Raw genomic sequence first — 19,029 nt, forward strand, 5'->3', positions numbered from 1 at the left:
ATCTCATCCACCCTAGCTCCCCCATAACCCGTCCATCTCCGCAACCCCCCCCCCCCCCACTTGCACTTTTACATTGTTGCAGGAAGATAAGGATACCGGTTCTCTGTAATGGAAATTGAACATTTTTCGTCTCGCACGAGTAGCACATGGTCAACTTTCACGCCAGGCCCGTAGCCAGGCATTGGATTTGGGGTGATATGGGGAGGATGGGGGGGCATACCAGAAATGACGTATGTCCTGAGGGGAAATTTTTGCTTCGTAAAGGGAAATAAGAAGTCCATGGTGCTCCTATTTCCATCATTTTAACTATATTTGTGTATGTTTTTTTCGTCTTAGTGTTATTTGGCCGTGTTTCAAACCAACCATTTACATTATGTAACATTTGCCTGAAACCCCTTTACCATTCATAGAAATGATAGGCTATTAGCGCTCCATATGTAACCACATATTCATATATACAGTTACTGTCGCAGCAGAGCTAAAAAGTACCAGACGACTCTTGCATTCTGACTACCGACAAACTATATCTACCAATGTAAGAATCAAAAAAGACTATTTTCTTCTGAAATCTCGCAATCAGTGGCGATTCGAGCAAATGTTGTAACGCCAGAAATAATGACGTAGCGGGAATTTCCCATCCACTGTTTAGAAAGACAATGACAAGAGTTATAACATAACTTGATATAATCCTAGAAAACCAAGAGAGGGTATATTCCATGTTAATAGTTATTTGCTTGTTGAATTAGAACTATCTATAATGACATTATTTTACAACTGCGGCAGTATGATATATATATATATATATATATATATATATATATATATATACGATTACATCTAGTGAATGATAAACATTCGTCCTAAATAAGCAGTGATTCTGCGCATACGAGAAACAAGGCGATCTTTATCTGTCAGTTTGGACACTAAATTTGTTGAGTTCTCACTTATTCTGTCTCATCGATGCTACACATTGTCGTATCTACGAGAGACTTAATCTGTTTGAAGATTATTTGCAAGTGGGTTAAAGTTCTGTGTAGGCTATAATGATATTAATTTTGCTACCATAGTTTGGAATTTAAGAGGTCACACTTATCTGACAAACTGATACATATATAAGATTTACTAAACATAGGCCTCCTTAATAGGCCTATAACTAGATGCCCTAGATATATACTATTTCTCCCTATTTGGAAATTATCTGTTTATTCGATCAAGGTTTTTTTTCCATATTAATACGTTTCTTTTTCTTATATTGTTGTATAAATCTTGTTAATTCAAATTTTATTTAAGCCATCTTAGTAATTTGATCGCCCGATGCCACCACCTCCCCCTCCGACAGTCATTTACAAAAAATTCTTGTGTCTCTTGCCTGTGTTTCTTCCCTGTTCATGGTCAATTTCTTAGGCTTATATTGTATGTTGACATGGCATCCCATCACAGTGAGCTAGAATAAATTCGAATTTGGGTTTCACAATTGTAAAAACAAGTTCCCATTTTAGGGCATTTCTTCATCTTTGGTGTTGATCAAAAAAAGTAAAGAAAAAGGGAAAGAGTGTGAAACATACCATATGCCGGTGGCACTTAACCTTTGTACTTGCGAGTACCATGTAGGACTATAACAAGGATGTTTGCTTAACCGGTTGTTCCCGCTCTGCCAATTTACAGTGAAGTCAGCTATTAATTGACGCTAATTATTATTCTGATGAGATTTCAGTCTTATTAAATAAAAAGCTCTGGCAATTGAATAGATATGTTTGATTCATTTTCGCAGAAGAAACAGTCACTCCGGATTGTATCTTCATGTGCCTACTAACTGCCATCATCTTCATCATCATCATCATCATCATCATCATCATCATCATCATCATCATCATCATCATCATCATCATCATCATCATCATCATCATCATCATCATCATCATCATCATCATCATCATCATCATCATCATCATCATCATCATCATTTTTTTTTATGATTATTATTATTATTATTTTTATTATTTTTATTCTTCTTCTTCTTATTTTTATTATTATTATTGTTGTTGTTATTCTTGGCATTGCCCGGATGTCCATATGTCCATTATTATTATGCCCATTATTATTATTATTATTATTATTGTTCTTGTTGTTGTCGTCGTCGTCATTGTTGTTGTTGCTGTTATTATTATTATTATTATTATATTTATTATTATTATCATTATTATTATTATTATTATAATTAATGTAATCAAAATCTTTGTTTGTTTTTCCTTTTTCGTTACATTTATAATATACGTTACCCGGCCGTACTGACTATCAGACAAACCGTTCGACCAGACTATCCCCTTTGTTACTCACCTTAACATGAACCGATGTGGACTCTTCAACTAGCAAATGACAAGAGTCCAAGCGAAACGTTCCCACTGTGATTCGTTGCTTAAACCTTTTGAAATATTGGAAGCACACTTTTGTACTGTAAATGTGGTTTAAAAAACCCAGGTTTGCTTTCGTGTTTTCTCCATCTTCTTCTCAGCCTGCTCTTATGGTAAGCAATTTGGACAATTGATTGACACTATCCCGGAATTATACTTATATGATACTGAACTGAGTATACCGACACATAGACGGTATACCGATAACCGGCCGGTATCCACTTGGACAAATTGCGGACACGTTAGAATGAGTTTATTGTAATTTAATCAGGAATTCGGAGAGGTTTTTTGTATTCTTGACTAGGATGTGCTCTGTTGATAAATCTTGATATTTTTTTTCGCGTTGGGTAAATCTTTGACACCGACACTATTTATGACGTATGCCACCTTATCAAGCCTTCATAGCAGCTTTACATAATCTAAAGTTTCACCCCGTCACTTACCTATGTATAATCACAACCCGCAAATCTAATTTTAAACAAAAAGATGGATAGACCAGGACTATTTTCTCCGACCTTTTTTATTAAGTACGGAAGTACTTCAATTCTAAAGCACCATACTTGTCGCTCATGTTTGGTTGTGTTATAACTTACGGGTATTATTCAAAATAAAACTAGCGTAATTTTATTGTGACTATATATGCAAAACTATATACTTGCACCAATAGTGTATACCCGTGAATGCAGGACGGAAGATTAGAGATCTCTTATATCCTACGATTTCGTAGTTGGAATGGAGTGAATTAAATTTTGATTTATTTTTCTTCTAACCTTTTAATGCCAATGATATATAGCATGGTGAAAGTGCAGTGGCGGAGCTAGGGGTATTGGTCAGGAGGGGCGAGAATGGTCTGTAGAGGCGCCATCGACACTATCAGAGCTATATACGGCTCTGGACACTATCTAAGCGGAGCGCCACCACTAGTTGGCGCGTAGCGTACATAAATTTTTTGAGTAAAGATACTCCCTAGATCGCCGGAAATGACCCTTTCCGGGCCTGGCTAATTTGCAGATAAACGAAGAAAAAATAGGTGTCATCGCCAAATTACACCAACAAAATGTGACAAATGTCAATAAGTAGATGAGAGAGCAATAAAAAAGTCAATAATCACGAATAAGTAAAAAGTGGTAAAGAGCTGAAAAGGGCGCCAGCAGTCCATTTAGTCCTCCAGGGGGGGGGGGGGCATCCGCCCCCTGACTGTATGGACGCTCCGCCACTGTTAAAGTCCCTCGGGAAGAAATGATCTTCAAACATGTTTCCCTAATCTAGATATATTTTCTTCAAAGTAACACGAAAGAGGCACCGCTGCATTTGGTAACCATATTTGCACGATATGCAAATATGCACAATTCCAAAATAGGGGAAAGTTTTATGAGAGAAATTGTATATAGTCAGTCATGTTCAACAGTCTTTATCAATGCCTATATCATTAACATATTTAAGTTGATACAGAGCTAAACGTACAGCCATGCATGTACTGGAAAGGGATATATTAAACTTCATCTAACATTATTCTCACTTTGGAAAACTAAAAATCGGTAGAAAGAATCTGACTGTGTATAGGATATATATTAATAATTCAATATTTGAAGTTTTCATATGTGACATATGTATACTGGATTTTTTTTAAATACCATGACAGTCCATTTACTTTTTAATTAATTAAGAGTAATTACGTTCGCTTTCAAGTACTGAGAGAGAAATCGAAATTTTGAAACATTGATCTATCTTTTTTGCTCATATCACATCTGTGATGAGTAAATAGCCTATATAGCCTCTCAGTAACGAGATTTTCAGACAAGAATAATATTCGGTGGGTGAGAAATTATAAGGCGTATGATCGTCAACCAATCATCAGTCGTATAAAGGCAGCCTGCTTTAGAAACTACTTCTTACTCCATAAAACGGATCGTGTATATTGCAGGTGGTTTGTGATGTCATTATGGGAAATGTTCTTCAAAACTTTTACTTATTTCTGTCGCAATAGTGTTATTTGCCCATTGAAAAGGAGATAGATTTTAATTAGTAATGCGGTCTTTATGTAGAACGTCACCATATAGACATACGGAACTTGTTGAGAGAATGTATTCAAGAGATTAATGATTTGCATATCCGGGGCGACGCAGTAAACCACCAGTTTTGTGCGAACAATGAACTAAAGACCAGAGCGAGAAACCCTTAGAAATAGTGCATGTTGCTCTACAAAGAAATTGGTAAATGTAAGGGCGGAGCGATATCACACAAGGCTCATCTGAACAATGGTCCTTAGGAAGTCTTCGCGTGGGTGCTTTAAATCCAGACAAGTGCAAGTTCTGAACTATGCTGGTCGACCATTACTGCACATCTGTCTTATACGTTGCTAAGGGCATATATAGAACCTTTACGAAATGTGTGGACATCAGTGAAAGATGCGAGAAAAGAAAGCACATGTGAGTCCACGGAAGTATACTTTCAACTGTCTTCACATGCGTCTCATGTACAGCGAATTATTATACTCGTGGAATTGATCCTTACCAATCTTTGATTCTCAAAATAGGTTCGATCTTTACAGTTTGCTTAGAGCCGAAGTCGCCAACGAATTAAATTAGTTCTGGAGTTATATCCATTCACATGTGAGCAACCTAATTGTATAGTTAGAGCTATATACACGGATTCAAAGACATTCGTGTATGAGATCTAAGCCGAGTTTTCAAGTTATATCACTTAAGTGGAAGATTCTATTTCTATAACATTTCCGATACGGATTCATTTGAAATGAAACGCGTTTCCATTGCTACTCGATCGGTTACCAACAGCAGGAGTTTATCATTGGAGTAATCAAGACGATTGAAATTGTCGTTCCTTTTTTCCGTCTATGGTTTCACGTAACAAAGGACGCTAATTCATTTATTTTGATCGATTGCGTGATCTATCTTTCCTTTCTTTTTGAAATAGATACATTTATTAATATATTAACCACATTCGTACATATACTGATGGCGTGCTTTTCTCATACTACATATGTAAGATATCTTTTCTCTTTAGTAGCCTTCGTTACATTGACTACATGTGCTCCTTCGAATATTCTGATGGCCTTCAATGAACCTGGAACGAGCCACTTTTACGATGCTACCGCGATTGCCGAAGTTTTATCAAATCGTGGTCATAACATCACTTTTCTTCTGCCAATTGGCTCTGGAGAGTCAGTTTCGAAGTACAATGATAAGTTTCAGTTCATAACCCTTGGCGACAGGTGTCGTGTGCAAAAGACAATAATATATGACACCGTTCGACAAGCTCAAGATATGACAATACAGTCAAGTACATTTTCCATGGAAACGATTAAACTTCCGATTAATCTAATTATAGGTTATATCCACAGTTTAGCCACGGGAACGGAAGATTATTTATGTGATGTAGCAGTAACGGACCTTCTAAAATCTAAATTTGATCTAGTTATGATTGAAGGTAGCTACCTCTGGATCCATGGATTACTAAATCGATTTAATGTCCCATATGCATTATTAACAACCTGTGCTCCGTCTCCTCTGACAAACTCCTGGAATCGCGCACCCAATCTGCCTTCTGTTTTACCCGGTTTCATGGCGCATACGAATCATCGAAAACCTATGTCTTTCTTCTGGAGATTATACAGCACATTCTTACTTTCCGCATCACAGGTATTTTTCACAACAATTGCCGATCGCACAATGGTAACTGCGGCTTCGGCTTACGTCGCTGACGTAGTTGTGCCCCCTACTGTATCATTCAGCCGTTCGGATCTATGGTTGACGAACGCAGACTACGCTACGGATGTCCCACGTCCTTACTTGCCCAATACTGTGATGGTCGGCGGTCTTAGCATTGAAGAAGCAAAGCCACTAACAGAGGTTAGTCTCACTTACGCATTCTTGTTTGACATCATCTTTATTTTCGAAGGATATAGTTTATCATCAATTATTGTGCATTTGTCGATAAAGTTATTGCGGAGGTAATTACTTTACTTACTGTGTGACCACTGATCAAGCGCAATCACTAGTAGGTCTATACAGAATAATAACAGAATTTGCGTTTAATTTGATATAAAACACGCGTGATGTACAGACTTAACGGTCTTTGACGTGTGATGATGCATACAATGGTAGCCGGTATCCGGTTTAACGGTACTGTACTTCAGTTACCGCTGTGTGATCCATGTGTACAGAATTCTTGTGAAACTATAATAAAAAAGAAATGAAAAAATGGTGACGTTCCCTAAAAGTTTCTTTCACGGAAGGGGGGGGGGGGTTGAGGGGGTTTGTGGTATAATGTTCAGCTAATTGTTCGGTAAACAAACTGTACTTCATCGACTCGGGCGCTATATTTATAACGTGAAAGTAAGTTAAATGTCACGTCTTCTTCGATGACAACCGGATGAGTATATAGAGGACTACAAAGTAGGGAATACAAATGTTTTCTTAATGGATTATTGATATTAATTATGTAATGTGATGTTCATCCAATAATAGCTGTTTGGCAACAATTAAGCTGCACCGGGGTTCAAAATTATTTTAAATACAAATGCTTTTTCTGCAGGAATTTCAGACGATAGCAGATGGAGCAAACACACACGGTCTTCTTGTTGTGTCCATGGGAACTGTAGTCACGGGCGTAAGTCAACAGCAAACAGATGCGATGGCGGCTGCATTAGCAAGACTCCCACAAACAGTTATATGGAAAACACCAACTCCGCGACCGACTGTCATTGGCAACAATACGCTACTCCGTAGTTGGATTCCGCAGAAAGGACTGCTTGGTAAGAAACTTAAATGACCTACGCGTGTCTGTACGTATCGTACCTCCGGACGGACCGATGGACATGTATATGTATGAATGTATTTAGGCCTATGTATGTATGTGCGGGTGTGTGTATATATTATTATTATTATTAATAAAAATGATGATGATGATGATGATGATGATGATGATGATGATGATGATGATGATGATGATGATGATGATGATGATGATGATGATGATGATGATGATGATGATGATGATGATGATGATGATGATGATGATGATGATGAAGATGATGGCAGTTAGTAGACACATGAAGATACAATCCGGAGTGACTGTTTCTTCTTCCCCCCCCCCTTTTCTTACTGCGAAAATGTATCAAACAGATGATGTGATGATTGTGATTGTGATGATGATGATGATTGTGACGATGATGATGATGATGATGATAATAATAATAGTACTACTACTAATAATAATAATAACAATAATAAAAAACAAAAAATAATAAAAATAATGATATTAATAATAATAATAATGATGATTATAATAATGGACACTTTGTATAGCGCTGGTATCCACCCACATGTGCGCATGGCGCTTGTATGAATGTATACTCCCGTAATATTGCTACCATGTTTTAAACAATGTTTTCTGGTATAAGAAATTCCTTTGCAAAACAAGTACCTTCATTTTGCCCTTTTTCTTTTTGTTATATTTCAGCGCATCCAAACACACGTGCGTTGGTCTACCATTGTGGTAATAACGGTGCATTTGAAGCATTGTATCACGGTATACCGATTATTGCGATTCCAATCTTTGCCGATCAGTTTGATGTCGCATATCGGGTTATGTCAAACGGTATGGGTAAAGTTGTAGGCCTCTCAATACTGACGGACGAAACGCTTTTCGAGGCCGTCTCTGAAGTCATCAATAAACCACAGTAAGATCAACCTATATATTTTTTTTTCAAAGAAGTGCTGCGAAAATTTTTGCTAGTAAAAAATACAGACGTACAGTATGAAAGGTATACACCAATTCCATCAGTTTGATTTAGCCATACAGGCTTTATTATTATTATTTATTGAATTTCATATAGCGCAACCCCAACAAAGTTTTCGGTTGCGCTTAACATCAAAATACAAAGATAGAAAAACCATTCATAAGAAAATGAGATCTCAAATGGCGTAGAAAAATATACTAGATGAATTTATAGCCACACCCGTTCCTTTCCCCGAGTCTCCCTATCTCTCTCATACACCCTTCTTGAGAGATGAATAATTCGAAACACAAATTGAGATTATTAACCAATATTCTCAGAGGTAAAGAAAATGTCATTTCTCCTAAAACGAAATATAAATTTGTGGGTATAGCCTGCACTGTTTAACGTTTCAGTCTTGAAATGAAATGACTTCTAAAAATGGAACAAGTATACTTTTACTTAAACATGATAGTAATACACCTCAAAGATCACAACTTAACACCTAGTACTGAGCTGGAGTAAACTCATAACTCTTGATTTACTATAGAATGCCAAGTCCCCCCCCCCCACCCCACCCCCAAGTAAATAAAAATCAGTAAAAAGAATAATCTACGCAACCTTACAAACCTTTCGTATACCATGATAAACCGGCTGAATTTCATTTTCACAGCTATTTATCTTTTATCTACGTCTTATTACAAAGTGTGTTAGTGTTTTTTTTCTTTTTCTTTGCAGATATAGAGACCGTGCTATTTTCTTATCGACTGTTTATCGCGATAACAGTGACCCTGCACCGGAGAGAGCTGCATTCTGGGTTGAATACATTCTGAGGCACAGTGGGAATAAACTTATGCGATCTAAAGTTGCTTTCATGGGGTTTTGTGAGGAATATTTACTGGACGTTTGGGCATTTTGTAGCGTATCTCTGTATATTATATTTCTCATTACTAAAAGGACATTCTCGTTGCTGTTCTCACTCGTTTACAAATAGTAAAAGGTTCAATTGCCACTCATCTTGTTATTTCCACATACATACATTACAATAAGACTTAATAAATTAATTAAATGACCAAATGTGTGCATCGATAGCGAGCTTTAAGTGACATTATTAGATCCATACGGTAGATAAATACTGGGAATTTTAAATATCTTGAAACCATTTTATTCCCACTTTCAAAGTATTTTCATTCTCCGGGGGATTTGATTGGGGAAATTTACAAACGTCGACTGTGGGTGATGATCGGATCCGCTCGTGGAAAGTGTAATTTGAAAACTTTTTGCAACTAATAATTAATGGTTGACCTGTAATTGTGTTGTTGGCAGTATTCTATGTATGATGTGTATCACTGCAGTGTATATATCACATCATATAAGGCTACATGTGATACAACATGTCTATGGTATAGGAGATACACAATATATAAAGTTAAGATATCTGTTAAATCATTGTGAATCTTTATTGGTTTATATACATATATTTTTTCGAAGCTTTATTTGTCAACAAACTTGAAATGCGCCTTATAGTATAACTGACTCTGCGTGAAATTCTTGACCTTCGTACGTTACACTCCGAAAGAGCATGATTTCAAGAGATTGCAAGAAGGGGCCCGTACATTTATATTCCCCTTGGTCTGACTAATTAGCTGTCGACGCTACTGGCCATTGTCAATTAATTCGGAGCTTAATTAGGCCACTTTAGACTACGCCCAGATCAAGAAAGATGACCGATTTTCTTGGAAACCAAGTTAATTCAAAAACCTGTCGCGTAAGTCGCGCCACTAACTAGATGTACGTACGTAGTCACAGGATTGAAAAAGGTATATAGGATACGTGGTTGCCAGGCAGTGCATGACGGTGACTTCAACGTGTCAATGTATGTATGACAGACACTAACGCAAGCAGAGGAAAGGTTCCTAAGCGAAGCGCCACCACTGGTTGGCGCGTAGCGTACATAAATTTTTTGAGTAAAGATACTCCCTAGATCGCCGGAAATGACCCTTTCCGGGCCTGGCTAATTTGCAGATAAACGAAGAAAAAATAGGTGTCATCGCCAAATTACACCAACAAAATGTGACAAATGTCAATAAGTAGCCTACCTATTGACATTTGTCATATTTTGTTGGTGTATAACTTTCTGACAAAATGCTCTAACGTATACGGCGACTAAAATCTATCGGCAACTATTTCCAAGAACTGTACGTACGGGGTTTTCGATCTATTTTTTCGAAAACATGAGCACTCACAAAGATACCACAGGGATTGTGATGAAGCGCATGTACTTTCAACACCGATATAAACTTCCGAGTTGTCACAAATGGCAATATGACACCTATTTATTCTTCGTTTATCTGCAATTAAATTAGCAAGGCCCGGATTACAGCACCATTGAACGTACATCCGTGACCTGACCCCTCGATCTACCCACCCATACCCTTTATCTCAAACATATATGTGCGGGATGTACGGAAATGCTTCCAGGAGATAAATAGGCTCATCCCAATACATCCCCACACCTCCATCCCATCTACGTGACCACTTTTCGTTATCATCACATCAGGAGATTCAATTATAACCAGGGAATGGCAAGCTCGGGTTCGAAAATATCACTTTATGGGTACCTCCGTCATTAGCTTGAATGAAAGAGTGGTGGACACCGTTGCACATCAACTCCAGTCCTAGGTCAGGTCACTACACAGTACGGTGCCACAGTGCGCATAATACAAATCGTACAGTATGTCGTAATTTGTTATTGAACCAAAACAAAAGTTGAACTTGGAGGTTGAAGTTGGGATACTTCTGCACGCCATCCAGGTGAATATGCTACTATTGACTAAATGAAATAATTGTTCATCAGGACACCAGATATTAGCACTAGCCCTAACTGAAAATGCATGGCGACGATTTGGAAGTTCGTGTCATATTTTCAGTTATTTAGTAGCATACGTACAAGTTAGGCCTGCGTTAGGCTATATTGCTAGGACTTTGTTTGGGACAACCCAAGTAGTAAAAGGTTTCGTAGTATAGACAAGTTATGGTGTGAAGGACTTTAACATAGGATAGGCACTCAGGTAATGTAGTTCAGTGCCTACCCTAAGTAGTGTATACTAGGGCTAGGCATATCATTAGTAGACCAGCCTTTGCCTGATAATGCTTAAAAGATTTCATCTAGATATCTTTGGCCTTGAATTTGTAATGGACAAAGGTCAATTTGCAACCTGGTTGGCAACACAGTTTAGAACTGAAACTAGGCTAGCCTAGTAACAATTGGGCCTAACTAACTTAGGCAATTTTGTGTGAAGCTTGGGAGTTAGCGGCAACCCTGGCCTGGGTTCGTTTTTTAGCCTGGACCATAACCCAAACACACCAGTGACACCACTGCTGCTAGTGCAACCTACTGTAGTTACTTCATGAGACTCAACCAGTTTTAATATTAAATTTGTAACGTTAGACGTTACTTAATTGGCCTATGATAACTTCCTTCCCTTTAAACTTCACATATTTCACTGTAACAGGGTCCAGACAGCGTAGTTATACTCTTGCAAGCAGACTTGCTAATTTTAACTCCTTGACAGAAAACATACCCAACTGTTCGTTTCATTGATGCTGAATGGCATAGAAATGGGGATATTTCAAAGATGATACTGCCCTCAGTATGCACACATTTCTGTATGACTTGGCCAAATATTGCCAAATACTCTTTTAATTAAACTGACCAGTGTGGAACTACTATGTGGCTCAAGGCAGGTTGCATAGTAACAGTTCTGTTTGTTTACTACTACTACTGTAGGTCAGAAATAAGGTACTTAAAAGCATTCGTCGTTTGTTTCTGTCAAGTGTTTCAAGGATGTTACCAAGGAGATCTGTCAGATTATTAGAAGGATTCTTAATTAACTGGTAATCTTAAGATCAACTCAAACACTAGATTGATGCATTCCACACATGTACTATGAAGTATGACTGGGATGTTTGTTTTAGGGGTTTTCATGCTGCTACTGTTTGCTGCAGGCCCTGCTGCATATAATACAACAAATATTGGCCAAATCCTTATTAGATGTTCGACAGTTGGGAAACAGATAAGACCAAGTATTGTGTTGTTTGTCTCACAAAATTGGAAAATATGTGAATATATTTATATATGGAGGGGGAAGTCTCCACTGCTGGAATACAGTTAACTGAATCTCAGATACAAAAAGTTTTATAACTGTTACAGTTCTTTCATTTTATGTAAAGACTGAATATACTGCACATCAAAATTTTACTTCTAATTTCAGCCAGAGGAAGGATGTGCCACTGATATAGGGACATAACTGGATTTCAAAGGTTTCATGTGAAAGTACAGCAGTCCTATGACCCAAGAATAGGCCTACATCAAGCAATCAGAGAAACTTAATCAGGTAAAGTATTCAGTGTTAGTACATATCTTCTTTTGTGCAATACAGTAGATGTTCTCAACATTGATCTTTGGAACCAAAAACTATAATAAAAGGAATATTCTATTGGCTGTAGTTGATTGCTTTCGCAAAAATGCCGGATGTTTTCTGCATCTTTAGGTCAAACTTACATGCATATTGTATGGCAAAGATGTGAATTTATTGGATAGTTTGTGAATGTACATCTGGCAACATCGTAGTGAGCGGTGTTATAATGGCAAATCAGCTAAAAAAGAGAAGTTTTCTTCTTCCTTTTCTTCATCTTCTTCAAATATTTTTGCAAGAAAGTTGCATTTTGATGAATCTCTAAATATGGAGAAAATTTAAATACAATAAAACTGTTAGCAAACTGCTTATCCACTAAAGAGCTTGTGTAAGAGATAGTGTATATAAGTAAGTTGGCCTGAGGTTTCAATCCTAGCAGGATCTTCTTTAGAGCGTCAATGACAAATAACAGTAACAGAAGGGACAAATACACGCACAGAATACAGACAGGTTAATGAGCAGAGAATTGATAGCTAAACAAACATTCCATTGATATCACATTTCACATGAAAAATTGAAAAGTAAAGCTTTGTGATTTAGCATTTCTTCTGTCTGCATCATCTGACCACCTGCTGTGAATCATTCGGTCCTGGAAGATTCAATGGTATATATATATAACCTGTGGCAAATACAGTAGGTTACATTCAATTACTGACTGCCATTGGAATACATCCCTACAAGCCATTGTGGCTGTTTTAATTGTTCTAAGGATAAACTAAGGCTGCAAGATCGAGACCTAAGTGCTTATGATCCTTTCCAAATCCGCTAATAATTTATTGGTCTCATTCACCACAGCCCCGCTATCAATGTTCATCGTCTCTCAACGATTTCTGAAGATCGAGGATTAGCCTTCGCTCTGAATGACCACAATGGAGAAGAGGGCGCCACATATCAGTGGGAAGGGAAGCACAATGGCGCATGGAAAATCAAGTCTATTTGACATCCCGGCTAAACTGGATCCTGTGGGATCAAGCCTTATATCCTTAGCTGTGGCACCTAATCTTGACATGGATTACGTCACCAAGCCGAAAGTGGAATATGAAAATACGTACAGGATGGATCCATTGGACAGGTGGGCAGGAGTTTTCTGCTTCTTTACCAAATCTGTGTCCTCAAAATCCTTTGGCACAAGTTTGATTTGTCATTTCTCAAAGATGAAAATCGTTCTGATAGTAGAAAGTGGCAAGGAAAAACTGACTGTTACTTCATCTAATTGCTAGCTAGCAAAATTTGGAGCAGGTGAAACAGAGCAGTGGACTGTTATCTGTTCCATACCTAACCATATGTCTGTCTGTGTCACATATATATCTTTTGCATTGTTTTGTGTATATCTTTCGCATCGTTTTTTGTATAATATCGCAGCTTTTTTAAAACTATTTTACTTGGAAGAAATATCTATTGACTTTACAATTGACAGATTCCTTCCTGAGAGAGTCAAACCAGTGATATATGAGCTTTTAAGCAAGCACCTCAGTAACATGGAGTACGAACCCATCCAGTGCTCGTCTGTAGCCAAAGTCATCGCTCAGGAGCTAAAGGTCAGAGTGAGAGAAATGAATTTCCACAGGTTCAAGGTAAAATATTCGATTAATGCAGCGATTTATTAGATTCACATCAGTTGGAATACATCTTGATACGGCTATTGCTTGGCGTAAGCGGTGACCCCGCAAACTCTATAAGTTCCTGATTCAAAGCCTCACCAGGAACCGTATTTTCCATGGACCTACTCTAAACATGCCACTATGCAGTGTTGTCGAGCAGGTCTACCATTGATCAGTATTTCTGGTCTGCCAATAGGAATCAGGAATGGGTTTTCCAAACGGCTGTGAGACCTTAACTTAAGTTTACATATAAAGTAGACAACTTGTGTAAATATCTATGTTGCCCTACCAGGTGTTTTCTTTTCATACTAATAAAAGTTGATATAATATATCATAATTTGAAAGAAAATAATTTCATGGAGAGGGGAGCTGGCATGGTGTGGGATGGGTGGGTGGGGGGGGGTGGGATTGCATGGAGGAGATTGCAAAAAATACATCCCATCATATTTAGCAATGGGAGTTATTTTGTACTTAACGACCAGTAGCTTTATGCAAGTTCTATCATTGTTAATAATATTTGCAACACTTTTCTACTTATGGTTAGATTATCTCTCTGGTCAGTGTGGGTGAGAAACGGAGCCAAGATGTCCGCCAAGGGAGCAGATGTCTTTGGGATGCCGAGACAGATAATTTTGCCTCGACTTGTTATGAGAATCCCCATATCTTTGCCACAGCGACTGTCTATGCAGTGTACTTTGAGTAAGAATCATCGCAAAAAGTGTTTCCTCCGAAAGAGAATCTTCACTTTATCGATCTCGACGACCGTTTGCATTCCTAAAAAGAAGAATTTATTTGGCCTTTTCAGAAAATTTGTTAACGTTAATTTGGTCGTTGCCATTCGTGTTCGAATTTGTTACTTTCTTGCCATTTAAATTTAACACACATTGTTGAAGGAGAAAACTCTTGTTACTTGCTGGAAGTAGATGAATATCCAGAGGAAATGAAGTAATGTGGATGTGATATTGGAGACTGAATTCTATTCAAGTTCTGGTTCTGTCCTTTGGAAAAGGTAACTTTTTATATTGACATATCTGGAATTACTGCAACAGCAAATTCCCATAAACGGGTTTTACCAAATTTCAAATTCACTCCCATTACGAATTCCACTTGACGGTTCTTTTTTTCATAAACCGCAACAGGTCGCAGTCGTTTTTTAACGGGGTTATGTTTGCGACTTGGTTTCCTTATAATGTCATGGTATGAACCAAACTTTGCCATGAGAAAGTGGTTACATGAAAGCGGTCCACTTATCAGAACTGGGAGAGATTATTTGGCCTCTGTTTCAAAATGGACTGACCCATTTAGTTAAAATGTATTCACTTAGTTTCAGTTGTACTGTGGTTCTTTCTTGTGAAAATTGAACCAGGCACAAGGTCGGGGAGATGATTTTCCACCGTGTTGCAAAGGTGTGAATTTTGATTCCTCGTTTAATTCAAATTGAGACAGAACCCTTACTTGGAGATCAACATAGCCAAAAAAAACTTGCTCAAAAGCAATAAATACTCCATGAAAAACATCTGAAAAGCTTGTGAAGAGGTTACGGTATGAAATTTAGCCAATTTAATCAGATAGTTGGAGTGGGAGTTTACATGGTTGAACAGAAAGTTCATGGGCATTGTGTGGTCATGGCTTATGTAAATGAAGGAGTTCAATATTATGTGAAGAGTGTGTATTCGACTTAACATTCTGCTAAAAATAGTTAAGTTTTGTATAAAAAATTTAAAAAAAACTTTAGAAATGCACCAGCTTGCCATAACAGTGCAATGTCTTTCACTACTGTTCGATTATACATATTAAAGCACAATACACTCATTATTCAATACTATTTTTTTTTGCATATTCTATTCTATTCATATTTTAACACAAAACAAAAGTTCCCTGCAAAAACTTTACAAAATTCCAAATTGTTGTTCAAAATATTTTTCAGGTACTCAAATCTTTTCTTATATTATACATCTCTGTACTTATATACACTTGTATTAATGTGTATATTTGAACATTTGTTTATACTATTTTTTTAATTTTTTTTTAATGAAGCATGTACACAAATAAGGGAGACATTGAAACCTTGTAGGACCAGAAACCTTATATTTTAATTTTTTTTCTCATATGTTTATTAAAGGTAGAATGTTAACAGTGTTGAGTTGACATCAAAGCAAGTGGCACAATTAGGTTGCATAACAAGGTTGAATGCTTTAGAGAACAGCATTTGCATAGCACATCTCCATTACAGGAAATAAACATGATATAAAAGAAAGAAGAAAAATGAATTTCTGTTAATACATGTGGCTCAATGATGTCATATTTATACTTGTTCAAGTCTTAAACCTTGTGTGTCCAACATTACATCTGTGATATTGCCAAAATGCAATCAGGCTTCTCTTAACTGGTTGTTAACTTGTTTATGACAGGTATCTCTATCACATAGAGTAATGATGATGGTTAGGTTTGTGTCTCCTGGCTGTGGAGGGTGGAGTCAGAAGGGGGTGGGGGGGGGGGTGGGGTGGGAGGTGTTCATGAACAGGTACCTCTTTCACATAGAGTAATGATGATGGGAAGGGTTTGTGCCTTCAAGTTATTGAAAGAAAGTTCCATTGAGAAGTCAGCATCGGAATAATTTTGTCTTTAAGTCGAAAGCGTTGAAACAACGCTCTTTTGATAAGAATTCTGTCTTGCCAGTTTAATAGCTGCAGACCAGTGTCAAAATGATTAGTTATGTTGTTTGACATGGCTACAATACTGTTAGTATAGTTTCAGAGGACAATTTTGTCAATGTTAAGATTCCACTGTCAGGTATTATGTTATATTTACGCAATCTGTGTACCAATATTGGTGCATAAGTATTATTTATATCACTCTTACATTTTTCGGTATGTAAAGATTCTTGAATATCAGCTAACTTTTCAATAGGAATATGTGGATATTTCAAGAAAGTGCGTACATAAAACAGAAAATAACGTCATTGGGAGTGAGATATGTTTAACATTAATATAATCATAGTTTACCATCTTTCTCGTGGATTTGCAAGAATGTTGATGGCCTGCTTTCAGCAAAGTGCCTGGCTTAGTGTCTTGTTCGAAAAGTGTCTTACCATGAATTTAGGTGTCCTATGCAGTACAGTGAAAGCTGCTACTCTAATTAAAGCAAGAAATTGATTTGGATGTACCAAATAATTAAAACAAAGTAAAAGGTTTGAACTTGCTATTAAAATTTTATGGTGTGTTTGCATATTTCATGTCACTTAAAGATGAGGCTGGGTGGTGCTTGGGGGTGCATGCTGGGTGCTTGGGAGGGGTACATGAGAGGTGCTTGGTGGGGTACAAGAGAGGTGCTTGGTGGGGTACAAGAGAGGAGGGGGGAGGAGTCAGGGAGGATGTTTGTTTTGCTGTTTCAGCTATGTTTCAACTTTGTATTTAAATGTGCAGTTCTGATTTTTTTTGTGGCAAGTTACTTACAACTTGTAGTATTTTATTGAAATTTCATTGTCGGTTGTCAAGAAAGCCAATTTTGCTCAGGTATTGCGTTCAAGATTTTTTGGAGCTAATTTCATTATTTGCAAGCACCATTTGCTTATAGCTGATTCTTTTTAACTATTTCTTCATGAAAGTTTTTACAACTAACATTTGTTCAGATCGTTTTTGACTTGTTTCATGAAAGAATATTTTGATGGCTTGCCTGTTTAATTTGTTAGGACTTGTGTAACAGGTAAATATCTTAAATATACTTCAAACTGAAAAGTTGTCTTTTGACTCCTGTTGGAGTAGACTTGACTTTGAAGAAGGCTTAAGTTTGGTAGTTAATTAGTTTTGAGGTTCACTGAATAGTTGTACCAAACCTGTTGAATACCGCTCAAAATAAGATTTTATTTGATCAAGGTAGGACAGTTTTATTAGCTTTTGTTGTCACTTGAATATTAAGTAGCTAATAATCCATTTTTCCAGTATCAATTCTGACATTAAATATTGCCAGCCAATTTTCCATAGTATTAAATATGTAGAATTGTTCAGATGTGTGGATTTTCTCACGTTATATGAAGTGGAAATGAACTGCATACATTGCTATGGGAAGTTTTGAATCAAAAAGTAAACGGAATCTGAACAACTCCACTCTAAATACTATTTCATGGATCCATTCAAAGGTTTTTTTATGCCAAGTAGGGTTCTTCGCTTTGTGACGTATACATCTCTAAATATGTGCTCTGTTGATAAACTGTATTCTTCAGACCTGCCAATATTTGAATAGCCTCAACTTAGCCGATAACAGAAATTGTACTAAATAGTACTTTATTATGTTTGTTTATCAAACTGCTATTTCTCAAAAATGTATCTATTCATTTCATTCTATTGTTTATGTTCATTATTATATTCAAATCTTTGTTAATTTCTAATATCACACAATACATGTGCAATTCACTCGAAATGTATATATATGTACAATGTGTTTTGATTTCTGTGTGTTTTGTGCCCTTATGAATAATTATACCAAATATGGGGGGTTAGCTTTGTCACTCATTTTTTGTAAAGATTAAAGACATTTTGAAATAAAGCACAACTAAATATCTAAGTGTGATACAGTACTTAAAGTCTGTGTCCCACAATGACTAAATTTATAGGTCCCTACAATCTCTACTTGATCTGGTCAGAGTTTTACTCTGCCATACAGTGGTGTTGAGTGGATCTTTCCTGGATTTTTGTGATGGTGCTGCTTGACTTTGGAGATACGGTTGGCTTCAGTCCTTTAAGTCATGTAGAAACAATGTCGTGCTCCATGGCAGCACTGGACTGATGTATACATTCCCCATT

At 37.0% G+C, this 19,029-nt stretch overlaps 2 protein-coding genes across 4 annotated transcripts; both read left to right on the forward strand.

The window, feature by feature from the left end:
* The first annotated feature begins 4,689 nt into the window (after nucleotides 1-4,689).
* On the forward strand, nucleotides 4,690-9,172 carry LOC139974763 (2-hydroxyacylsphingosine 1-beta-galactosyltransferase-like). 2 transcript variants are annotated; one of them, XM_071982180.1, is made up of 5 exons: nucleotides 4,690-4,840; nucleotides 6,071-6,280; nucleotides 6,966-7,185; nucleotides 7,893-8,112; nucleotides 8,887-9,172. In XM_071982180.1, the coding sequence occupies exons 1-5, from the start codon at nucleotides 4,820-4,822 to the stop codon at nucleotides 9,140-9,142; spliced, it is 927 nt and encodes a 308-aa protein (XP_071838281.1). In that variant the 5' UTR covers nucleotides 4,690-4,819; the 3' UTR covers nucleotides 9,143-9,172. The 2 variants fall into 2 exon arrangements, with proteins under 2 accessions (XP_071838281.1, XP_071838273.1); XM_071982172.1 differs by lacking the exon at nucleotides 4,690-4,840 and having other exon boundaries at nucleotides 5,436-6,280.
* Nucleotides 9,173-10,772: 1,600 nt separating this feature from the next.
* LOC139974776 (dynein light chain Tctex-type 5-like) lies at nucleotides 10,773-18,650 on the forward strand. 2 transcript variants are annotated; one of them, XM_071982201.1, is made up of 5 exons: nucleotides 10,773-10,962; nucleotides 12,423-12,545; nucleotides 13,422-13,698; nucleotides 14,044-14,164; nucleotides 14,772-18,650. In XM_071982201.1, exons 3-5 carry the CDS (start codon nucleotides 13,487-13,489, stop codon nucleotides 14,928-14,930), a joined length of 492 nt encoding a protein of 163 aa, XP_071838302.1. In that variant the 5' UTR covers nucleotides 10,773-10,962; nucleotides 12,423-12,545; nucleotides 13,422-13,486; the 3' UTR covers nucleotides 14,931-18,650. The 2 variants fall into 2 exon arrangements, with proteins under 2 accessions (XP_071838302.1, XP_071838294.1); XM_071982193.1 differs by having other exon boundaries at nucleotides 10,804-10,962; nucleotides 14,044-14,200.
* The last annotated feature ends 379 nt before the right edge of the window (nucleotides 18,651-19,029 follow it).

The sequence above is a fragment of the Apostichopus japonicus genome, chromosome 2 (genome assembly GCF_037975245.1).
Source record: "Apostichopus japonicus isolate 1M-3 chromosome 2, ASM3797524v1, whole genome shotgun sequence".
NCBI lineage: Eukaryota > Metazoa > Echinodermata > Holothuroidea > Aspidochirotida > Stichopodidae > Apostichopus > Apostichopus japonicus.

Coding starts and splice junctions, on each gene's coding strand:
- LOC139974776 (XM_071982193.1), top strand. CDS start 13,487: ATGACCACAATGGAGAAGAGGGCGCCACATATCAGTGGGAAGGGAAGC. Junction 13,699..14,043: donor AGGATGGATCCATTGGACAG/GTGGGCAGGAGT, acceptor TACAATTGACAG/ATTCCTTCCTGAGAGAGTCA. Junction 14,201..14,771: donor TGAATTTCCACAGGTTCAAG/GTAAAATATTCG, acceptor ACTTATGGTTAG/ATTATCTCTCTGGTCAGTGT.
- LOC139974763 (XM_071982172.1), top strand. CDS start 5,480: ATGGCCTTCAATGAACCTGGAACGAGCCACTTTTACGATGCTACCGCG. Junction 6,281..6,965: donor AAGCAAAGCCACTAACAGAG/GTTAGTCTCACT, acceptor CTTTTTCTGCAG/GAATTTCAGACGATAGCAGA. Junction 7,186..7,892: donor TCCGCAGAAAGGACTGCTTG/GTAAGAAACTTA, acceptor GTTATATTTCAG/CGCATCCAAACACACGTGCG.